Genomic DNA, 20,520 nt, shown 5'->3' on the forward strand with positions numbered 1-20,520 from the left:
GGCAATAAGAACACTTTGAAATTAGTTTACAGCTGTGAATCGGATTACATTTTCAATTCGCATTTCACTAACACAAACTCGCGACTTCGGCCGTGTGGAACAGTTACTTTGGGCAGCTTTTTTTTAAGGATACTTTGTAAATAATACACATACAAACTGCTGTGGTTAACTGTACATTGCTTTCCGCATTTTATTTAATTTAAGTACATGGTTTTATTGACGATTAAAATGACGACATTCCATACAAACTCTCATCCCCAATATTGACCCCTCCAAACCTACTTTTCACCATAAATGGTAGATTTGTCCGTTCCCAAGCTCTAGTCATAGACTATGTCCTACATATCATGACAGTTGGTTGAGTAGTTTCGGCGTGAAAGCGTAACAAACAAACCTACGTTCATATTTATAAAGTTCGTAAATGGATTTTAATGCTGACTGCCGAATTTTGGACGTTGATCGCATCCAGGAGCTATCCCTGTCCTTATCGTATCTTGTCGACATAGAAAGATACATCAGAATTTTAATTTATCTCATACTTACCGATGATAGTTTAGACAGCTATTTCATACACTCCATCGATTATGACACGTAAACTCAGTTTTTGTGAACGCGTTTAAAATATATTGGTGAAATCGTTTTTTGTTTAATTTAGATCAAGATTTGCATTTGAACTAGTTTAAGTAAAACTGAGCTTTTTTAAACTCAGTTTAATGTTTCATTGGTGAAATCGGAGCTTAAAGGGTTCCAGTTACTTACCCTTCGCGTACAAAAACCCTTAAAATAAACAATTTGTTATTTTTTTAGGTGATAACACTCACTTCTAGGATTAATTACATAAATTAAATCTGAGCACAAAAATTTTTAACGATGCGGGACTCGAACCCGTGACTTCTCGTGTTCAATGCGAGCGCTCTTTCCACTGAGCGAACCTTTCGAGTGACGTATCGTTGATAAATCTTGTGTCTTGATCAACTCTCAATGAAGCCACAACCCGTTGATCAAGACACACAACATTTATCAATAATACTCGAATGGTTGGCTCAGTGAAAAGAGCGCTCGCTTGGAACGCGAGGTTTGCGACCCGCATCGTTCATAAATTTTGTTTTCAAATTTAAAATCCTTAAAGTAATATAGAATTCAAACTAAAATCAAAAACTTGAGTATTTTCTTATATCTTTTTAATATTTCGTCTAAAGAGGCGTGATTTGATCACTTGTAATTAATGTGCCTATGGACTTTAGTGACTTGTGATACTTTCCTTAATTGTTTTTTTTTTATTACATTAATGGTATAAAGATACAAACTTATGAAAATACAGCCCAACGACATATCATTTACAAACACATTCATGGTTACTCAAATGAAAATAACTTCGATAATTTATACGTATAGGAGGCTTTTACCGCTAAAGGCGGTCCTTATGTCGGAAATAATAACTAATTTTACTAACAAAATAAGTATTTTTATTTAAAACAGTGAAATACTAACACATACTAACAAATACAATTTATAAGTAAATTTATAGATGTAAGGAAATAAAGCTATAAATAAATAATAATAAATTTATACGTCGAGATACGTCTCTTGCTGTTAGGGAACCGATAAAAATAGGCCAGGAATATTAGATTAGTGCGCGTGACAAGCTACGTCTTACACTCGCAATTTGTATGACACTTTGTGTTAGTGTGCGTGAAGTGCTAAAAATAGAAATTAGTTCTGAAGTCAATTTTTATCGACGTTTTATCACAGCTGTCATACGGCCGTTACCAATATTCAGTCATATAGTCAGTATGAATGCGTAATTTAAAGGTGACAATGAGTTTCCTGCCTCTTCTCATTTAAGCATTTAACTTATCCTAAGTAAGTGTGGTAAGTAGTAGGTGGTAGATGGTAAAATGTTTGACTTTGGTATTCATACGTAATTTAAGTGACAATGAGTTTCTTGCCTCTTCTCATTAAAGCATTTAAACTTTCCTAAGTAAGTGTGGTAAGTAGTTGGTGGTAAATGACAAAATATTTAATTTTGGTATTCATACGTTATTTCAGTGACAATGAGTTTCTTGCCTCTTCTCATTTAAGCATTTAACCTTTCCTAAGTAAGTTGGTAGGTGGTTAATGGTAAAATGTTTGAATTTGGTATTCATAAGTGTTATTTCTGGCCCTACGTGAAAAAAATATTTTGCTTATGACTTTTGAGTTTTATGTCTGCAGCAAGAGCGCCACCCCAGCTAGCGTCCACTTGGCGGGTTTATCCTTGGTCTTCAGGTTGAAAGTCCACACGTAGGTAGGACCACGCGTGCGGGTCTTGTAAACGGGACACTCGTACATGTTTCGCAAGTCCTGCTTGTCTTGTGTTATTGCCTGCAAGAAGGAGAGAAACTGTTATTGCCGCCTCTGTTTTAAGGTAACAAAATTTACCGCATCTTGATTACATAACTAGATCCTTTACACAGGATGCCGGCTAGATTATGGGTGCCAAAACGGCGCTTTTTTCTGCTGTGAAGCAGTAATGTATAAGCATTACTGTGTTTCGGTCTGAAGGGCGCCGTAGCTATTGAAATTACTGGGAAAATGAGACTTAACATGTCTCAAGGTGACGAGCGCAATTGAAGTGCCGCTCGGAATTCTTGGGTTTTTCAAGAATCAAGTATTGTAATGGGCAGGGCGTATCAATTACCATCAGTTGAACGTCCTGCTCGTTTCATCCCTTATTGGCATTACAAAAAACGCCATATATACAACAAAGAACTAAATTTATCATGGTATAATATAAATATAAACATGTCCTAAAGTCTTTGTCATAAGTCAACTCACCCGCACGTTGATAACTGGCATCGGCGGGAACAGATCCTTGAGGCGTGCGTCCATTATGATGCCGGTCTGAGCGTCCCACCGCGCTCCCTCCATCAACAGACCATGCACGTAAGCGCCATCTCTCGGCGTCCCGCGGGAGTCCGCGATGCTATTTACAATTTGAATTTTGGAACGCCATAAGGACAGAATGCTATTATTTTACTAAGCGACGTCAAAAAAGGAGGAGGTTCGTAATTCGAATGTATTTTTTATGTTTGTTACCTCAGAATTTTCGACTGGGTTACTATGACATAAATGACTTTCTTAATGATACCATAGATTGGGAATGGAGCGACCGCCAACGGGCTATTAAAATATACATTTTATTGTACGATTATACATTTTAGCCACATTTATATAAAAATAAGAAGCCCACTGGGTTTGTTGCGCCCGTTCTTCTCAGTTCCGAGGCATACCTTTCGGAATGGGTGGTAGTTTTTAACTTTCAATAAGTGATATTATATTCTATTTTGAATAAAAATATTTGAATTTGAATATTATATTAAAAAAATATTACTGAGGCCTTCTGCTTTGCTGATAAATTGCCAATTAATGACGTCACAGTACAGATACTCACGTAAATTCCTCCTTCATCTTCTTGGTGACGTCACACTGGAGGCACATCTTATCCAGCGGCAGCTCGTACCTCCTCGCTGTGCTCTGCATAATCGCCGTCAGCAGACTCTGAGGGTTGAAGAACCCTCCCAACCACACTGACGTTGGCAGCTAATAGATATATAAATAGATTTATATACAAGATACATTTTATTAGAAACTATTACTGAAATGAAATGAAATTTTATTTACAAGAAACATTGTAGTTTAGATGTTAACATAATATTCTTAATAATACAATATGTTTCGTCAATTGACATGCAAAATTTGATATAGAGTTGTCTAAGTACCAACACACTACTGTTATACTTAAACATGTCGGAATTCACAATTCCATCATTAATAGTAACAAAAATTTTAAGATATTATAAAATAAGATGTAAGTAATTTAATAATACATTTATTACCTATGTCAACCAATTTAATGTCACAAAAGTATAATATAATTAACATAATATATGATTATTAAATAGGCTAGTTCATAATAATAATTCATTTTGTATTAAAAAATTCATTCAAACTATAGAAGCACTTATTTGTTAACCATTGATGCAGTCTTCTTTCAAAAACCTTGATTGGTAAATAATTGGGCAATTTATTATATATTTTATTATTGTCTTCTCTGTTGATACGCTTTCGACGGAGTGGTCATCATGAAGTTCTCCTGTATGAGAATTCTCTTGGGAAAGACAATGCAGTAATTTTCCGTTGTCTCTGCACCAGACTGTTCTGGGTTTATTTAAGACCCAAAGTTGCAGAAACTTCTTCTGCTCAGTCGCAGGATCAGGTGTGTGGACAAACAGCCACTACTCAGTTGCCAGTGCCTCGTTGATTATCTATCAGGGGGACCGCGATAGCCTCGGCGCTACTGCCGATGCAAAAATAGCCTGAATTTGCCGTGCGTGCAGATGAGTCCGATTAGGTCCGGCATGATGGTAGGTCCATTCTCCCCTCACCCCCAACTGCTGTTGTAGCCTTTTATAAATCTAATATACACTAAATCATTTAATAAAAATTGATGAATTAAAGGTCAGACTGGCAACTAAAGGTTATTACTAGCACCATAAAAATATATAAAACAATGTACATTTGAATTATTTTTTAAAAGGATTTTTTTTTTGTTGCTATACATATCAGCAAAATTAATACAAGTCTGTGGAGATTGCATTGCTGTCCAAGAGAACGCTGCAGGGCAGTCCATGTGGGGAAAAAAATTCTCATTATTATTATTTAAATGTTATTATTAACAGCCAATATTTGCCACACTAAAAATGGGCTGAAAAAGAAACAGAAGTGTCACAAAATGGTACCCAGCCCAAAGCAAAATGGCGCAGAGATGATTTTCCCAAGAAGAGCAGCCCTGGATGGCGGAAAATATTGGGAGGCCAGCTATGTCTCACAACTTCTTTTTTGACAATTTTTTTTTATTTTGATTTTAATATGATTTAGCATTAAAAATACATACAACTTCAAATTTTTACCCTTCTATGATCAACACCTATTTTTGTATCACGGTTTTTATAATATTATTCTGTTCCATTCACAGATCCGCAATAGGGTTTTGCAAGATGGCAATCGAATATAACAATTATTGTAGTACGATAAATTTTATGTACGATATATTTGGTAGGTCTGAGAATCGGTCGTCATTGTCTATTTTGTATACCCCAAATATTTTAATTATTGAATTTTTTTTATTAATTTTTACCTCTTTGTCAGTTTGTTTGTCAGTGCACGATCTAAGATAAATAAACTAATTTGAATGCGATTTTGAATGATGCCTGAGTAGCAACCTGCTCTAATATTTGGTGTTTATTTCATTTCGATCGGTTCACAAACACATCATAATATGCTGGTGCTACGCCGGCGACCGTTTCTGTAGGTATACATATAATAGGAATAAATACAGACATGGACTAACCACAAAATCTGTTGCCCAGGTCTCCAGCTCTCGCAGTCTCAGCAGCAGATCCACAAACCAGGCGGACAGTCCCAGCAGCGACGGGTACGCCCGGTTGGCCCAAATCGCCGGCACCTGGACATACGCCACTTGTGAAGGAGTATTCTGTGAAACTTGTGTATGTCTCAGGGTTTTGCTCTTAGACTTAGACACTAAATTAAAAAAAAAATTATGATTGCTGCAAAACCTCGCAAAGTAGATTCCTCAAAATAGAAATTTGACAAATTAAATTTCAAAACAAATAATTAACAATAAAATTCTAGTGACGCATCGTTATAAATCTTGTATATCTTGTTCAACTCTCAGGTTGTGGCTTCATCTACAGTATCTACTTTATAGCTAATAACCTGCTCAAGCCCAATATATATTTGCATATAAGGAAATTGACTTCAGATGTCGCTCTTTCAAATCTAAGCAATTTGGCTAATCTAAACGGTTGGCTCAGTGGAAAGAGCGCTCGCACGGAACATGAGAGGTCGTGGGTTCGAGTCCCGCATCGTTCATAAATTTTGGTTACAAATTTAATTTCTGTAATTAATCCCAGAAGTGAGGGTTATCACTTTAAAAAATAACAAATTGTTTAGAATTGAAAAGTGCTATCACTTACGAGCATGTGCAATAGCATAGGCGGTTATTATAATACAATTACAAACTACACTGGCCTGCAAAAGTAAGTATCACACTTTTAAAATTAATTTTTTTCTTAACTATAGAAGATAGAGATTTAAGATTAAAAACGTTTTGTTGCAAATTTTATAGGCTTTAATTCTTAGAAACTAAAATTATACATTATTTACATTTTTAACTTAAAAAAGATAAAACAATGAAAATAAACATTTTTAGTTTAGTGTAAAAAAATTCATCTAAAATGTATTTCATGTTATTTAATTTTTAATAACTGGTATTGCCTCTTCGAGCTCTGATTACAGCCTCGAGCCGGTTTGGCATACTGAACACTAGGTTTCGGAGCCGATGTTGGGGAATATTCTCCCATTCTTCTACCAGGGCCTGCTTTAGTGCCCTGAGGGTAGTAGGTGGTGGTCTGCGATTTCTGGCTAGCCTCCCAAGCTCATCCCAGGCGTGTTCAATCGGGTTGAGATCAGGACTTCTTGATGGCCAAGCCATCACGCTGATACCGACCTCCTAAATATACTCTTGTACGATATGAGCCGTGTGTGGCTGGGCATTATCATGCATCAGCATCGATCCCCATATTTGCTAAATGCGGCCCTGCATACTCATTGAGAATCTCTTGAGCATATCTTTGCCCAGTGAGGGTGCCATTTTCTATGGCTACAAGCTCTGTGCGACCTTCTGAAGATATGCCAGCCCATACATGTACACTGCCTCTACCGTATTGGACTCTTTCTGAGATGCAAGCTTGAAGGTATCGCTCACCGGGTCGCCTGTGAATACTTCGCCTTCCATCAGAAGTGTAAAGGGAGAATCGAGACTTATCTGCAAACAAAATTCTTGACCATTCTTCTTCATCCCACTGCATGTGTTCACGGGCGTATCGCAGTCTCGCTACTCGATGCTGTCTCTCGAGTTTTGGGCCACTCGCTGGTCTTCGGGGTTTCAAATTTGCTTCAGCAAGTCTTCTTCTCACTGTACTGTCACTAATGTAGTCCCTCCGGGTCTGAAGAAGCTGTTGCTGGACTTCAACTGCATTTTGGTGGCGATTTCTTAAAACAGTGGAAATAATATAACGATCTTCTCGGGCACTGGTACACCTGGGTCTGCCATTACAAGGTCTCCTCAGATGGTGTCCAGTCTCTTCGTACCTTCGCTTTACCTTCTGGACCGTTCGTACCGTCACACCCACCATTCTTGCAGTGCGACGCATACTGATGCCTAGTTCCAGAAAAGCCATGATCGTAGCACATTTTTCAACTGAAAGAGGCATGATAAATAAATGTTATGTGCTTTTTAGCATAATAAATTTTTGAAACAAGACCCATCGATCTTGAAAAAAATTTAAAACAGAAAGAAAAATGTGAATGGTAAAACTGTAATTCGGAAACGTCCACTTTGAAAAAGGAATGGTTTTGTTTTTGAAGTTTTTTTTCAGCCAATTCTTAAAAGAAGGTTACCGACTATAAAGTTTTTATGTACAAAATTAAATTCTCTTTGGAGTCCTTTTTATTTCGAAAGTATATCTTGTGAACTTAAAACTTTATCCCAATTTTAAAAGTGTGATACTTACTTTTGAAGGCCAGTGTATAACCTCACCTGATCTAAAAACAGAGCATTTTCCAACTCCTCCATATCTGATGTAATGGTAAGCTCTCCCTGTATAAAACAAGTTAACTTTTATAATTTAAAGGTAATTGTAAATAATTAAATAACATAATTGAAACATGAAATTCCAATTCTTATATTTTTATACTATACCTATATTCTAGTATATTATATATATTAGAATATTTATTTATTAACTAGGGGCCGGTCGCTTCATTTCCAAGGTGGGCTATTCTTTTGAGGTAAAACAATTTGGTTTGGGAGGAATGAGGAGTCTGAGGTGGAGAAAACTAGTGAGATAGTAAGATAGGAATCGATCTGAATCTTCTTTAGATCCTATCCCTGAGGCAGAGTTTGTTTGGTGCAAAGACCGGCCAGCTAGATGACTTTGCGTGTGAGGCACATCGCTTCATTGTGTGTCTTCCACTGCATTTATCACGGGAAATGTTTTGAAAAGCTCAGAGACTAGGTCCCTGCCACCAAAATCCAAAAATGGAGCACATGCTACAAACTACGATATCACCTCCACCATCTAGATGTGTGACGTTTCTCAACAGTTATTACTTAAAGTAGCATACTTCCATCTACAACAAAATGGTGGAGTCACTTGGACACACGCTCTTCCTTGCGCGCTGTTGCGAAACGCCGAATGCTTATTTGTGGATGTGATAGAGAGTGGTTGGCGCTTATTACTAATCATCAGTTAACGTATACGCTGCAGTGCCTTCTGCGAAAAAAACAATGATGAGTCCTGTACCTTTAATCCTAAGTCCAGTTCCCTCAAGGAGCGCTTCATCTCTCCAGTGAGGTGGTTCATCCTCTCGCACTCCTGGAACGCCACGATCACGTATGGCGTCCGCTCTTCGACCTTGCCCATTATCTCCACCATGTTGAATTCCTCTGGCAGCTTCTCCGCTATTTCATCGAGCATTTGTTTGACCTTGAATCATTGCGACGTTCAAAGTTATTATTATTATATCTAAGAGTTTACCTTGTTTATTTTTAATAGAATCGAAGGATAATAGATAATTCAAGGCAGAAATCATATCATTACGCCTTACGGCGTAAAGGCTATTTGAGTTTCGTATAAGTTTCAGAAAATGTTCGAACCTTAAGATGAAGTGAAGTTATAATACATATAAATTCGAAGAAAACGACATTAAATTATCGCTATTATGTCATTTCGCAATTACACTAATTATATCATTCTGGTATAATAAATATATATAAAAATATTAAGAACTCTTTAAAATCTTGCCTTATCTTCTCTAGTAACAGTAGTAGCCCCAGAAGCCTGTGCGTCTCTTGGCTGCATCTCAAATATAGTTCTGAACAGGTTCTCCGAGGTGGTGGTGAGGAATCCGATCTCTGCGTTGGGGTGCAGACCGTAGAGATAAGGAGACTCGGCGGGCATGGCATCTTCGATGTACTGATGGTAGCCCGCGTAGTCTGTGTTAGGGGGCGCGGGGAAACCTGGAGCCAGCTGCAACTCTCCATCCACCTAGATGTATACTTAGCCATCTTATACCAGTTGGAGGCTCAATTGCACAGCATGCTGGTAGATTATAGGTACCACAACAGCCTATTTCTGCCGTGAAGCAGTAATGTGTAAGCATTACTGTGTTTCAGTCTGAACGGCGCCGTAGCTAGTGATATTACTGAGCAAATGAGACGGTGACGAGCGCAATAGTAGTGCCGCTCAGAATTTTTGGGTTTTTCGAGAATGGCACTGCATTGTAATAGGCAGGGCGTATTAATTACTACAGCTGAATTTCCTGCTCGTCTCGTCCCTTATTTTCATATAATTAAAAATTTTATCTACACCTAGGCTTTAAATCCTCTATTAAAGATTCTGAAATAGTTAGCTTATTGCCAACATTAAAACACCCAATGTTCTAATAACCATTACATCATCCAAACGAGTGTTGTAATGTTGTACTGAATTTCATAACAACACTCCTAATTTTTTTTTTCAATCCCTTCGTGCTCAATGAGTTTTAACAGACAGCCACATTCTTATTGCTCTATGCGTGGTATCTGTATGAATTTCAAAAAAAGAACATTTTCGTTTACGCGCGTTCCGCACTACCAGAACATCGCGCGCCTTAAAAAAAGTAGGTTATTCGAATCCCCGCCATTTTTCTTAGATATTTTTATTGTTTTGTTTACAAAAATGAGCGATTCATTTTAAACGCTGAATATTCGAGTGAATTTTAATTATTGCACTATATAAAATGTAAATTACTACTAAAATAAATAATTGATACATTAATACTTAGTTTATTTGTATATAATCAGTATTGGATGATATTAGATTACTACTACCTACTGGACTGGCTGTTTTAATGTTAGCAGTAAGCTAACTGTTCCAGAATCTTTTAGAGGATTCATATTCTAGGTGTAGGTAAAGTCTTGTATGCAACTGTTGATAATTAGGTATTAAAACACTCATGTGATACTATTATCACACTCGGCTTCGCCTCGTGTGATAAATCCACGTTCGTGTTTTAATACCCCTTATTACACAACAGTTGCATAAATAACTATAAGAGCTTCACAGGGAAATATGTAGAAGTAGAGAGAGTAAGAGGCCGAGTAAGTAAAACTATAACTTATTTTCATCCCTCAGGACGGCAAAAGCAAACAGCACAGAACAAAATACTAACCCCCTTATTCATAATAGTCTGCTAACTTAAAGCATTGCTAATTCTCACTCTGTCTTCTTCTATTGACCTAAGTCGGAATGAGAAAAAACACTCCTAAGCGGCTGTTTAAAGTTAGCGGACCATTATGAATAAGGGGGTAAGTCTATCCATATTATTTGATGGTGGAATGCATTTAGTTTGATCAGTATCTAAATTATTGTCTAATTATTCTTAACAATAAAAATTTAAATAAAAAACATCTCCTTAAAAGTATATCTGAAGACAAAATAATTTTATATTAAAAAAATGGTAGGTGATATATATCTCATGTCGCGGTGTTTGTAGTTAAACTCCTTCGAAACCGGCTTGACCGATTCTCATGAATTTGAGTGCATTTTGGGTAGGTCTTAGAATCGGACAACATCTATTTTTCATCCCCCTAAATGTTAAGGGTGGTCCACGCCAAATTTTATTTATTTATGATTTTGACATTTTTTTTTTATTTTTTTTGATTATGAGTCAGCATTATTAAAAATACATACAACTTCAAATTTTCACCCATCTACGATCAACAGTTACTTTTGCTTATAAAGATTCTCTGCGACCAGTTTCGGGTTTTGAACAGACGTTCGTGTCCCCGTTACAACTAGTATATTAACTACTACGCTACTAAAGTACGCCTCTACATTTCCAGATTTGAATTTGACTGGAAAATAGTTGTAAGATACCTATTCTTTAATTAGTTATGAATGAAAGAGCTGATTTTAAATAGTCGTACGTAATTTATACTTTAACTTTGAAAATATTCACTGTTGCCATTACCAGGCACTACTAACTATAATTTTTTACGGATCACTTTTATCATTATTAAGGTAATAACTAAAAGTTTGAGATTAAATTTATTTTATGAGGCACACAAAATTATTTTCTGGATCGATACAAATACCTTGATACCTTGATCAGTCTGAAATCACTGATGTTAACATTTTTAACCCATTAGCTTTTTTCAAAGTCAAATTCAAATAAAATTTATTCAATTAGGCTTAAACTAAGCGCTTTACAATCGTCACTATAAATATTAATTTTTAATTACTTAATCTACCATATGTACGTTAAAAGTAGAGGTAGTGAGAAGAACATTTAAGTAACTCAATGGCCACTCTTCCTTCTCGTTTGTTCATTTGTATTGAATGACTTTTGAAAAATACGTACAAACAGTCATATTATTACATTTTAATGTATTTCGGGTCATCTTGTAGCTGTATGAACTTCAAATAATCTATACTAATATTATAAAACTGCAGTGTTTGTTTGTTTGTTTGAACGCGCTAATCTCTGGTACTACTGGTCCGATTTGAATGATTCTTTCAGTGTTGGGTAGTCCATTTATCGAGGAAGGCTATAGGCTATGTTTTTTTTTTCAAAATTAGGGATCCGTAATAAAATTGCTATTTTGTAACACAAGGTGTAAAATCGAAAAACCAATTTTTGCGTGCGCTGCAAAAACTATTGACAATAGAACAAAATGATGTACAATATATATATAAAGGCAATATTTTATTACTTATAAAACTATCGGGTGAATTATACTTTATATGGCAAAACAACGTTTGCCGGGTCAGCTAGTAATAATAATATTGACACACTTTTTACACAAATTATCTTGTCCCAAATTAAGCATATATAGCCTGTGTTATGGGTTGCAAGACAATGATATATTTAATACAATATACTTACTTAAGCATTGTCGGAGAATAAGAATATAAAAGTAATATGGCCTGTATGATAATATTCTACTCTGTGTATTGGGCTGAACTGATGGCGAACGTCATCTTTCAAAGTGTGTTTGAAGTTGTCACATTGTACGTCACTGTCGGTGACGTCATTGAAGTTAGTTATTATTGTCCGTCAGTAAAGCGCTCATTGAAAAGTGGCAGTCGTTTTCAAGCTAGCGCCCGCCCCGGTTGTGCACACTGATCGACTTAAAACAACATGGTGGATACCAACACCGTGACGCTCGATTTTAAATCCAAATAAATCTCCGAGATACATATAAAAATAAATAAATAAATTTAAACATCCATGACTCGTAAACATACATCCATATTCATCATATGCTTGCATCTACCGGGATTCGAACCCGGGACCAATGAGCTAATAAATATTTATTTGTACTTTCAACGACACTTACCAGGTCAGGTTGCATTAACTCTTCCAGATAAGCGTTACACAATCTTCTATCCCAGTCGTCAGTAATATGTCCGCCGTACATTATCTCACCAAACAGATATCGTAGATCCTCCCAGGGTACTTTAGAATTGGCTTCTAAATAATTGTACAGTACAAATACGCTGATCGTTAAATCACCTTAAAACAATTATAGCTATGGGTCATACTTTATACTAATAAGTAGCTAGGAGTAACTTACATTTTGGTAGGGTACATTCTTGAAGTTATACTTCTTTAGGCACGTTATGAAATAATGATGAGTGTGAAATTTTATGATACTCGCGCATCACTGTAACACAAATGTAGCAGGTTGAAGTTGGTTCCTAAAATTTACTGATGTTTGCGTTATTCGTTATTTTTTTTTTTTGGATTCTTCGTCCATTAATAGGACAGCAAAGGGTTCAAGCCCGTACAGCCGTATTCTTTATTTAATAATTAATTGTCAAAGCGATCTTTGCAAGATTTTCGCAAAATTGTTCTTTCTAAAAACGTAGAATAGCACGAGGAATAAATCATTTTAATGATTTTTTCTTCGGTAGGCCACAGAAGTATAACTTCTTGCGTGCATACATAAGTACACACACACTTTTTTTTATATTATGTGATTGTAATTTTATGATTTAGAATTATCGTCACAACATTATTATTATGTATCTATAAGGGTCTAATGTAGAATCACCATCGTTTACTTACTTTAAACTTCTTTGCCTATATCACAGACTTACAATATTTTGTGGACCACACAAAAAATATATAAATAGTTTAGTTATTAGAAGGTAAAACAATCAATTCTATTCATAAAATAAAATGTGCAACTGTGGAGAATTTAGTAAAAATTAATATATAGTTTAACGAACTATTATTCTCGGTCTACTAAATAGCATAAGTATTGTAAAATAAGCATTCATATATGACGAACTGTTTAGTCAGCGCTGGTGGAAAATCTTTTCAAGCGAGCGTGTTGCTAGCTTAAAATTATATTTCAATTCCGAGTTGCAGCTCCAGGGATTTGGAGGGTAACAACCAAAAAACCCTTCAGCTTAATAAAAATAGTATGTCTTCAATACGTATTATATTTTTGTTTCTTACCAACGTTAAATGGATATATCTTATTCCAACCTTGAGGACCAAATTTACGTCTTTCCGCAACGACGGCGTGGAAGTAGCACAGAGAAAATAAAATGGCTTTGAATTCAGCTTCCTTTCCACACATCTCTAAAGTCTCTTGGTTAAAGTTATCAAGGGCTTTATGAAGATTTGCCTGAAAATTCAAATACACACAATATTTAGGCTTATAAAAGAATTATAAGATTTTTGAAGTGAAAACTTCTTTAGATTCTTTCTTGGGATGGGTATAAAATGTTTAACTCGCGTCAGGACACGTGACCTGATCGTAAATTCGTAAGACAGTCGTTGAAATTATGGACGAAGTTGATTTTTCTGAGAGATTAACCTTTAAATGATAAATAAGTGTAATAGTTCTGAAGTGTTATATTTTTTATGTGATGAAAATTGTCAATTTTGTGTACGATAGCACAAAATATCAATATTGTATTTATCCAAATAAATGCTAGTACTTTTACACTGCTAAATAAAGCCATTCGTGCGAAATTATTCCCTAACCATTCCATAACATTCAAAAATGCACAACGTTAATGTTCAAGTTTTCACTTGCCGGCACTCCTGAAGTTAACCCGATATTTTTTTTCATATTAGAGGGGTCAAATGGGCTGTAGCTTACCGGATAATTAGTGAAAATCTAGCTGCCCATGAACATCAGCAATACCAGAGGTAAAGAGTTGTGTTGCCTGCCTTTGAGATGGTAGTTTAGGCGAGATTTCAAGGTCCATAAACTGTATCGGTTCGGTAATACAACAGCCTACTAACGGTAATAACAACATATAAATGGTAACCTGCATTCCCGTCGGAGGTTCATTGGTGATTTTAATGCTAGACTCCAGTATCCCTTGCGGTATGATGTGGGCAGCCGCAGTAGCAGCGGGCTCTGCAGACATGAATAGCCGGTACTCTTCGTGATATCCATGCGCGTAACTTTCCATCTTCTTTTCAAGGCTTGGCAACCATTTCTTAACCAGGTGAATGTTCTACGGTGTTAAATATAATTTATTTTCTGCCAGAAATTATTTCAATTTAGAGCTTTATTTAAATTAGCAAACACTTGTACTTTCTCTGCAGTGCGGATTAGGTACGCACTCTCAGATGATTCAGTATAGAGGAAGTATTGTAAAAACAAAGGCGGAACTTAAAAATATTATACAGCTTAAGCTACGCGCAAAACAAGTATCACATTTAAAAAAAATATTTTCTTTAAAATAAAATTTCAATACAAAATTAAATTACTGTTTTCTATAAGGGTACATGTAGATACAGACGTATAGATAATGGACGGCTGGTAGATCTGAATAGAAAAAAAATATCGCTCAAGTACAGGACTCTCTAAATCAAAATGTACAAGTTTTTTAAAAGATTATATTATTGTAATTGGAACAAAAGTCAATCATAAGGCAAACATATGAAAAACATGCTTAAGTAACAAATGCACCTGTAACTAGTCACCGTGCCATATTTACTGGGGGTATTTGAGTGATTTACAAAGAATTCAACACGTCAACTGTGCACCCATTTTGCATGAAAACACTCACGATTCAAGCCTTTGTAAGCCAAGTGCAAGTAGGTTAATATTTCACACCATTGAATTTCTTTGGAGGCTTGTGAAAGATAATCAACTCACCTGTAATACAACCCAGTGACCTTTCTTCAGAGCTTCATCCATCGCTTGCTCGGCCACCACCTCTTGACCCTGACCCAACGAGACGTTGTGGAAGTTACCCTTATCAGTATTAAAACCCATAGCTTTCCCTAGAGCCTCTACATCTTTGAGAGGATTGACTCCGGGAGACAGAATAAAGAATATTGGAGTGGTAGGACTTGTCTCTTCAAACGACTTACTAAATTCCATAGTCCTATTTTCGACATATTTAGTGCCCATCTTCTCTTCTATGTAAGTTCTGGAAATCACAAAATACTTACAGCATTGATCGTTTTTTTATGCAAAAGTCAATGTATGAGAACAAATACTTACGCTACTGCATACGTCATTCGATCAGGTCGTAAAGCTCTGAGCATACAAAGTCGTTGAAGAGCAGTTTTATTTTTCCATTCCTAAAAATACGTTAAATTAAATTAGAAGATATTTTAGTGACAGATGAAGAATTTACCCTACCAATATGGTATATGGTACTACCAATATTTCATGGTAGTATTAGTAAGTTTTTACAAAAACTAGTATTTTATAGCAAAAGCCATTTTTTTTATTAAGCTGCGCCAAAAGTAAAAAGATATTACATTGATCAACTAGTTGGTAACGAAGTCTCATAATTGCTTCTTATAAGCGGTCTCTCTTCCGTTCGAGTTAAACTTACTTGTGGAAATTTCTCACGTTCAGGACACTCCATTTCCACAATCTTTTTCCATCTCTTTGGCGACGTTTCTATGTCTCTGTCAAGATTTCTAAACTCATCTTTACTCGCCAGGGAACATATTCCGCCCCAACTCTGATTAGACAGAAAATCTACCGGACTCGTGACGTGAGGCTTAACTGGGAATCGGAGGAAGAAATCTAGCTCCACTGGTGATACTTCTTCACTCATAAGTAAAATCTAAGAATAATGAACAAAATTAGATGGTGAGTTTACTGGACTTCATAACATAAATAATATATACACAATAACATTATATAATAACATTAAAAAGAGCAAACATATTATTTAAGCTTGCATCGTAAGGCTATAAATTGTCCTAATTGGGATGGATTTTGGCAATTATTACAGTTAATTGACACTCACGATAAAACTATTTAAAATGTATTGTATGTATTAGTATCGGTTATGATATTAGAAAATAAATAAAGCTAACCAAAACCTTAAAAAGTATACCTTTTATATTTTACGATATTAAAATAAGAAGTAATCTTAGTGGGGCTAGCATTTATTGAAATAATATGTTCAATTGTACCTGGAACGTCATTTGAGACGCAAAAATCAATTTATCACATTCAAATAGCCCTCTCGACGTGTATTGGAAAACTGAGTAGGTAATGCAATCAATTAGATTTCTTATTCTTTGAGCCACTTCGTCTGCAGGTTCGGCTTTACAGATAGCCTTTTGGAATACAACACTGAAAGCCTATAAATAATATTAATTAATTTCAAAGTCAACCGCATTTATGAAACTCTTTATGGAACTACTTTTAATTACCTTTAGTGAGAATTGATAAATAGGATTGATTGTATTTAAGTCATTCAGAATAAAATATAAAAGAGACGCTCTAGCAGCAGCTGGCCGATAAAATTCTCTGGCTTGATCTATTTGATGCGATGTCACTTTGGCTTCTGTGACCTATATAAATAAAATTTCTATTAATTACACATATAGCGAGTAAGATAATATGAACCAAATAGAAACTACACAAGTCTAAACTATAGAATTTAAAAACAACACTGTCATTTTAGTCACTTATTTTAAGAAGATATCGCGTACCTTTTTTTCGATATCAGCAGCCGTTTTCTTTGTGATTTCTAAATTTTCTATCAATGCCGTATCTCCTAGTATGTTTTCTCCAGCTGACGAAAGCCGAGATAGTAAATTATCCTCCAATTTCTTCAGTTGTATCTTAAACTCATTTTGTTGTTTGGTTAATTCCGCTTTCAGTTCTTCTAAATCAGGTCTTTCAGCTTTAACTACTTCAGCTAACAATTGATCTTCTAATCCATCTCTCGTTACAGTAAAATTAACCAAAGTTGTTTGGGCCTGCATTTCCGGTTTGTAGTGAGGATTTGCTAATTTTGTGTGCAAAATCAACCTAAAGTTGGAACTGTACTCAATCTCTTTGTCACCAATTTTGATCGCTCTGAAACAAATCATCCATTGTTAAGTATTGAAGTAGATTTCATTGATAACTTTTTCTTCCAATAAGAGATTGTTACCTGCCCTTTTTCATTAAATTCCGTCCTAATAGAGGATCAAGCACGGGGTCTACAGTCTCTCCTATATTTTCTAACAACACTGTTTCACCCTTTATAATTGCCTTTTCAATCGTATCCAAATAACCTTTTTGTCCGAGACGTATTACTCGTAACATATCTCCATATTTTTGCTTTATCCACTTTACTCCTTGCAACTACAAATATTAATGAACACATAAACACTCTTATAATTTTTAAGGATAGAATATATTCACTAGTTATTACCTGAGGATCTATCATAAGTGGCCAACGATCTGAGTTTGATAGTATGGTTGCATTTTCAGTGCTCATTCGATCTGAAGGCAAACCCTCATTTTGCCAAATTGCAATTGTGGTATCGTCTGTCAACATTGTTAGCGGATCTAAGCCCTCGGTTATTGGAATTGGTGGCTGAAACATGGGTATGAATAGTAAATAATAATTAACAATACAAAAATGAAACCTATCAATTTTATTAACTGTAAGTACCTCTAAAGTCTTTAGGAATGGAAGCCAGTTCTTTTGCAATAAATCCAATCGATACAGTTTAGTAAAACAGCCTACATATGATATGAATGCACACACTAATAAGACATCGCCAGGTAAAGTAGTACTTTGCTGCATAAAACTAAAATAAAGATAAAAATTACCCGTGATAGCTTTCCTTAAAAATTGTATTGTACCAACAGAATGAAAGAATCTTACTTAGATACCGCTTCGGCCCAGCGGACATTTTCACTCGCAAGACCATTAACAAGTCGATTTGCAAGTTGTATTGTTCGATTTGTTGCATCAGCTTCTTGTTGACATTTAAGTTTCTCTAAAGTGGCTTTCTCAAAGTCTGCTGTTAATGTAGCTAATTGTTCTTCAAGGGACTGAAATCGGAATTGGTTACTAAGAAAAGAAGAAACTAGTTGTTTTTTATAGATTTTCATCTTAGGTAAAATCAAATTTATTCAAATGACTGATGGTGGAAGCAGTAACATAATATGTATATAACTCACCGCTACTTTAGATTTAATAGATTTTAATTTTTCAGTGGCGGCTGCAAGTTCGGCATTTGCAGCAGCTAATGCCTTTCTTTTTGGTTCAACGTCACAAAATACTTCAAAAAACTTAATAATGTTTATAACCCAGGCACACAGACCAGCAGCTGCTGCCGATTTTGATCTAACAAATTCTGTAACATTTACATTCATAACAATTTAATGTAATTAATAATAGATGGTATTAAAATATTCACCGTATAATTTATAACATACCTGGCTCAAACTCAGAATCTTTTAAATATGGCTGAATAGCTTTTATAACGTCAGGATGAATGTTTTCTTTATCATAATGTATAAGAGCTTCCAAAAAGACATCAACTTTTGCCATCACCATCTGTAGTAAAAATATCATTATTTATAAACAATTTGAAAAACAATATTTTTTTTATTGTTTCAATATCAAATCTTAATAATACCTTGGCTGATTTCCAACTTCTGTCTTTGGGTATTTTTCCACCAGGGGCCAACAAAACCATAACTGCAGCAGTGACATTAGTTACAGCTCCTGGAGGAGAGCCGAATGATTTTAGTTCAGTCAGGTTGGCTTTGTTTAAAGTGTTCAAAGCTTCTTGTGCGGCGACAAGTGCTGGTTCAGCCTTGATGAGATCCTCTTCGCAGTCTTTTTGTTTTTTAGAAACTTCTTCGGCTATCACTGCTACCTTTTCTTCTTCCTCATCCGCTGTTAAAGTTTTTTATTATTATATATTTCAATTTCCTTTACATAATATATATAATACACATATACAGGATATTCAGAAATTTAATAAAGTTAAACAAATATCTTATGTTACTTACCGAGAGCTTTTTCACTTTGCACTTTTGCCGTTTCAACACCAACCATTTCAATGAGCTTATCAGCAGCTTCATTCTTTTGTTGCAACTCTATCTCTTGAATTGCTAATTTAACTTTTAACGCATCAACCTGTGAGGCAGTACTCCGTAATTTCTCTAAGCCATTTTCTAATCTGCGAAGAGAATAACCGAAATCAAATAGTATTTAGCTTGAATATTTCAGATCCATTTATTTAAATTTTCATAATTTTTAGCAATCAAACAAGCTTTAGGGGAGAGCTACAAAATCTAAATGATTAAAAGGTCCAGTTCGCACTCCTTTTAAATTAGAGTACGATACGCTCGACCAATTCTAAAAAGCCATTAAACTAAAAATAGTGTATATGACTTCATATACCTAGATATTTTAGCCCGAAGCTCATCCGCTTTCAAATTAACTAGTTTAGAATATAAGCTAATTTGTTCCAGATAACTTTTAGGAGTTGTATAATTATATCTCCTTTCATTTGCAAGATATGCTTTGGAAATTGTGTTCACTGATGTATGAACGTAGGCCATGAATCTTGAAACAGAATCACGTAATGGTATCTGCAAGAAAAATTCAGGAATTAAATGCAATAGTTACCAAAAAAATTGGAGGTGAAATTATTTAAACTTATATCATTTAACTTACAGGTAATACAAGTAATTCTTCTAAAAACCGCATAGAAACTGATACTAAAGCTTCTTGCGGCCATTCGTGGAACCAATTAATAGATGTACAGTTGATGAGAGCTGGAAACTTTCTAGATCTGACTCGTAAAGTGGAGCCTACTGGAGAAAAACATAGAACTACTTTTAATTGCTTTCGGACTCTATCAATGAAGAATTTCCAGCAAATCTCTCTAGTATCGGGTAAGCCTGCGCCTTTCACCTAGAAAAACCGTAATTATGAGGCTTATAGTATCTGCTGACTACTCTTAAATTACTCTTATATTTACATTATAAAATCAAAAGCTAAATTTAGGAGTCAGAATGTAATTTTAAAAATTTATTGACGAAGAAAAAAGTATTCTTCGTGTTTTTTGATTCTCTAGGAAAATCTTCAATAACTACCTCATTTCTCACTC

General features: G+C 35.2%; 1 protein-coding gene across 1 annotated transcript; it reads right to left on the bottom strand.

The window, feature by feature from the left end:
• Window positions 1–1,163: 1,163 nt before the first annotated feature.
• Window positions 1,164–17,932, bottom strand: LOC126977226 (dynein beta chain, ciliary-like). Its single transcript, XM_050825949.1, has 17 exons — window positions 17,817–17,932; window positions 17,107–17,476; window positions 16,825–16,965; window positions 16,582–16,752; window positions 15,990–16,226; window positions 15,650–15,729; window positions 15,299–15,575; window positions 14,460–14,651; window positions 13,636–13,807; window positions 12,509–12,684; window positions 8,931–9,173; window positions 8,430–8,612; window positions 7,664–7,723; window positions 5,393–5,506; window positions 3,434–3,582; window positions 2,818–2,965; window positions 1,164–2,364 (listed from the first exon to the last, which is right to left on the bottom strand). Exons 2-17 carry the CDS (start codon window positions 17,380–17,382, stop codon window positions 2,203–2,205), a joined length of 2,781 nt encoding a protein of 926 aa, XP_050681906.1. The 5' UTR covers window positions 17,383–17,476; window positions 17,817–17,932; the 3' UTR covers window positions 1,164–2,202.
• Between the last annotated feature and the right edge of the window lie 2,588 nt (window positions 17,933–20,520).

This window comes from Leptidea sinapis, chromosome 44 (genome assembly GCF_905404315.1).
Source record: "Leptidea sinapis chromosome 44, ilLepSina1.1, whole genome shotgun sequence".
NCBI classification, from domain to species: Eukaryota; Metazoa; Arthropoda; class Insecta; order Lepidoptera; family Pieridae; genus Leptidea; species Leptidea sinapis.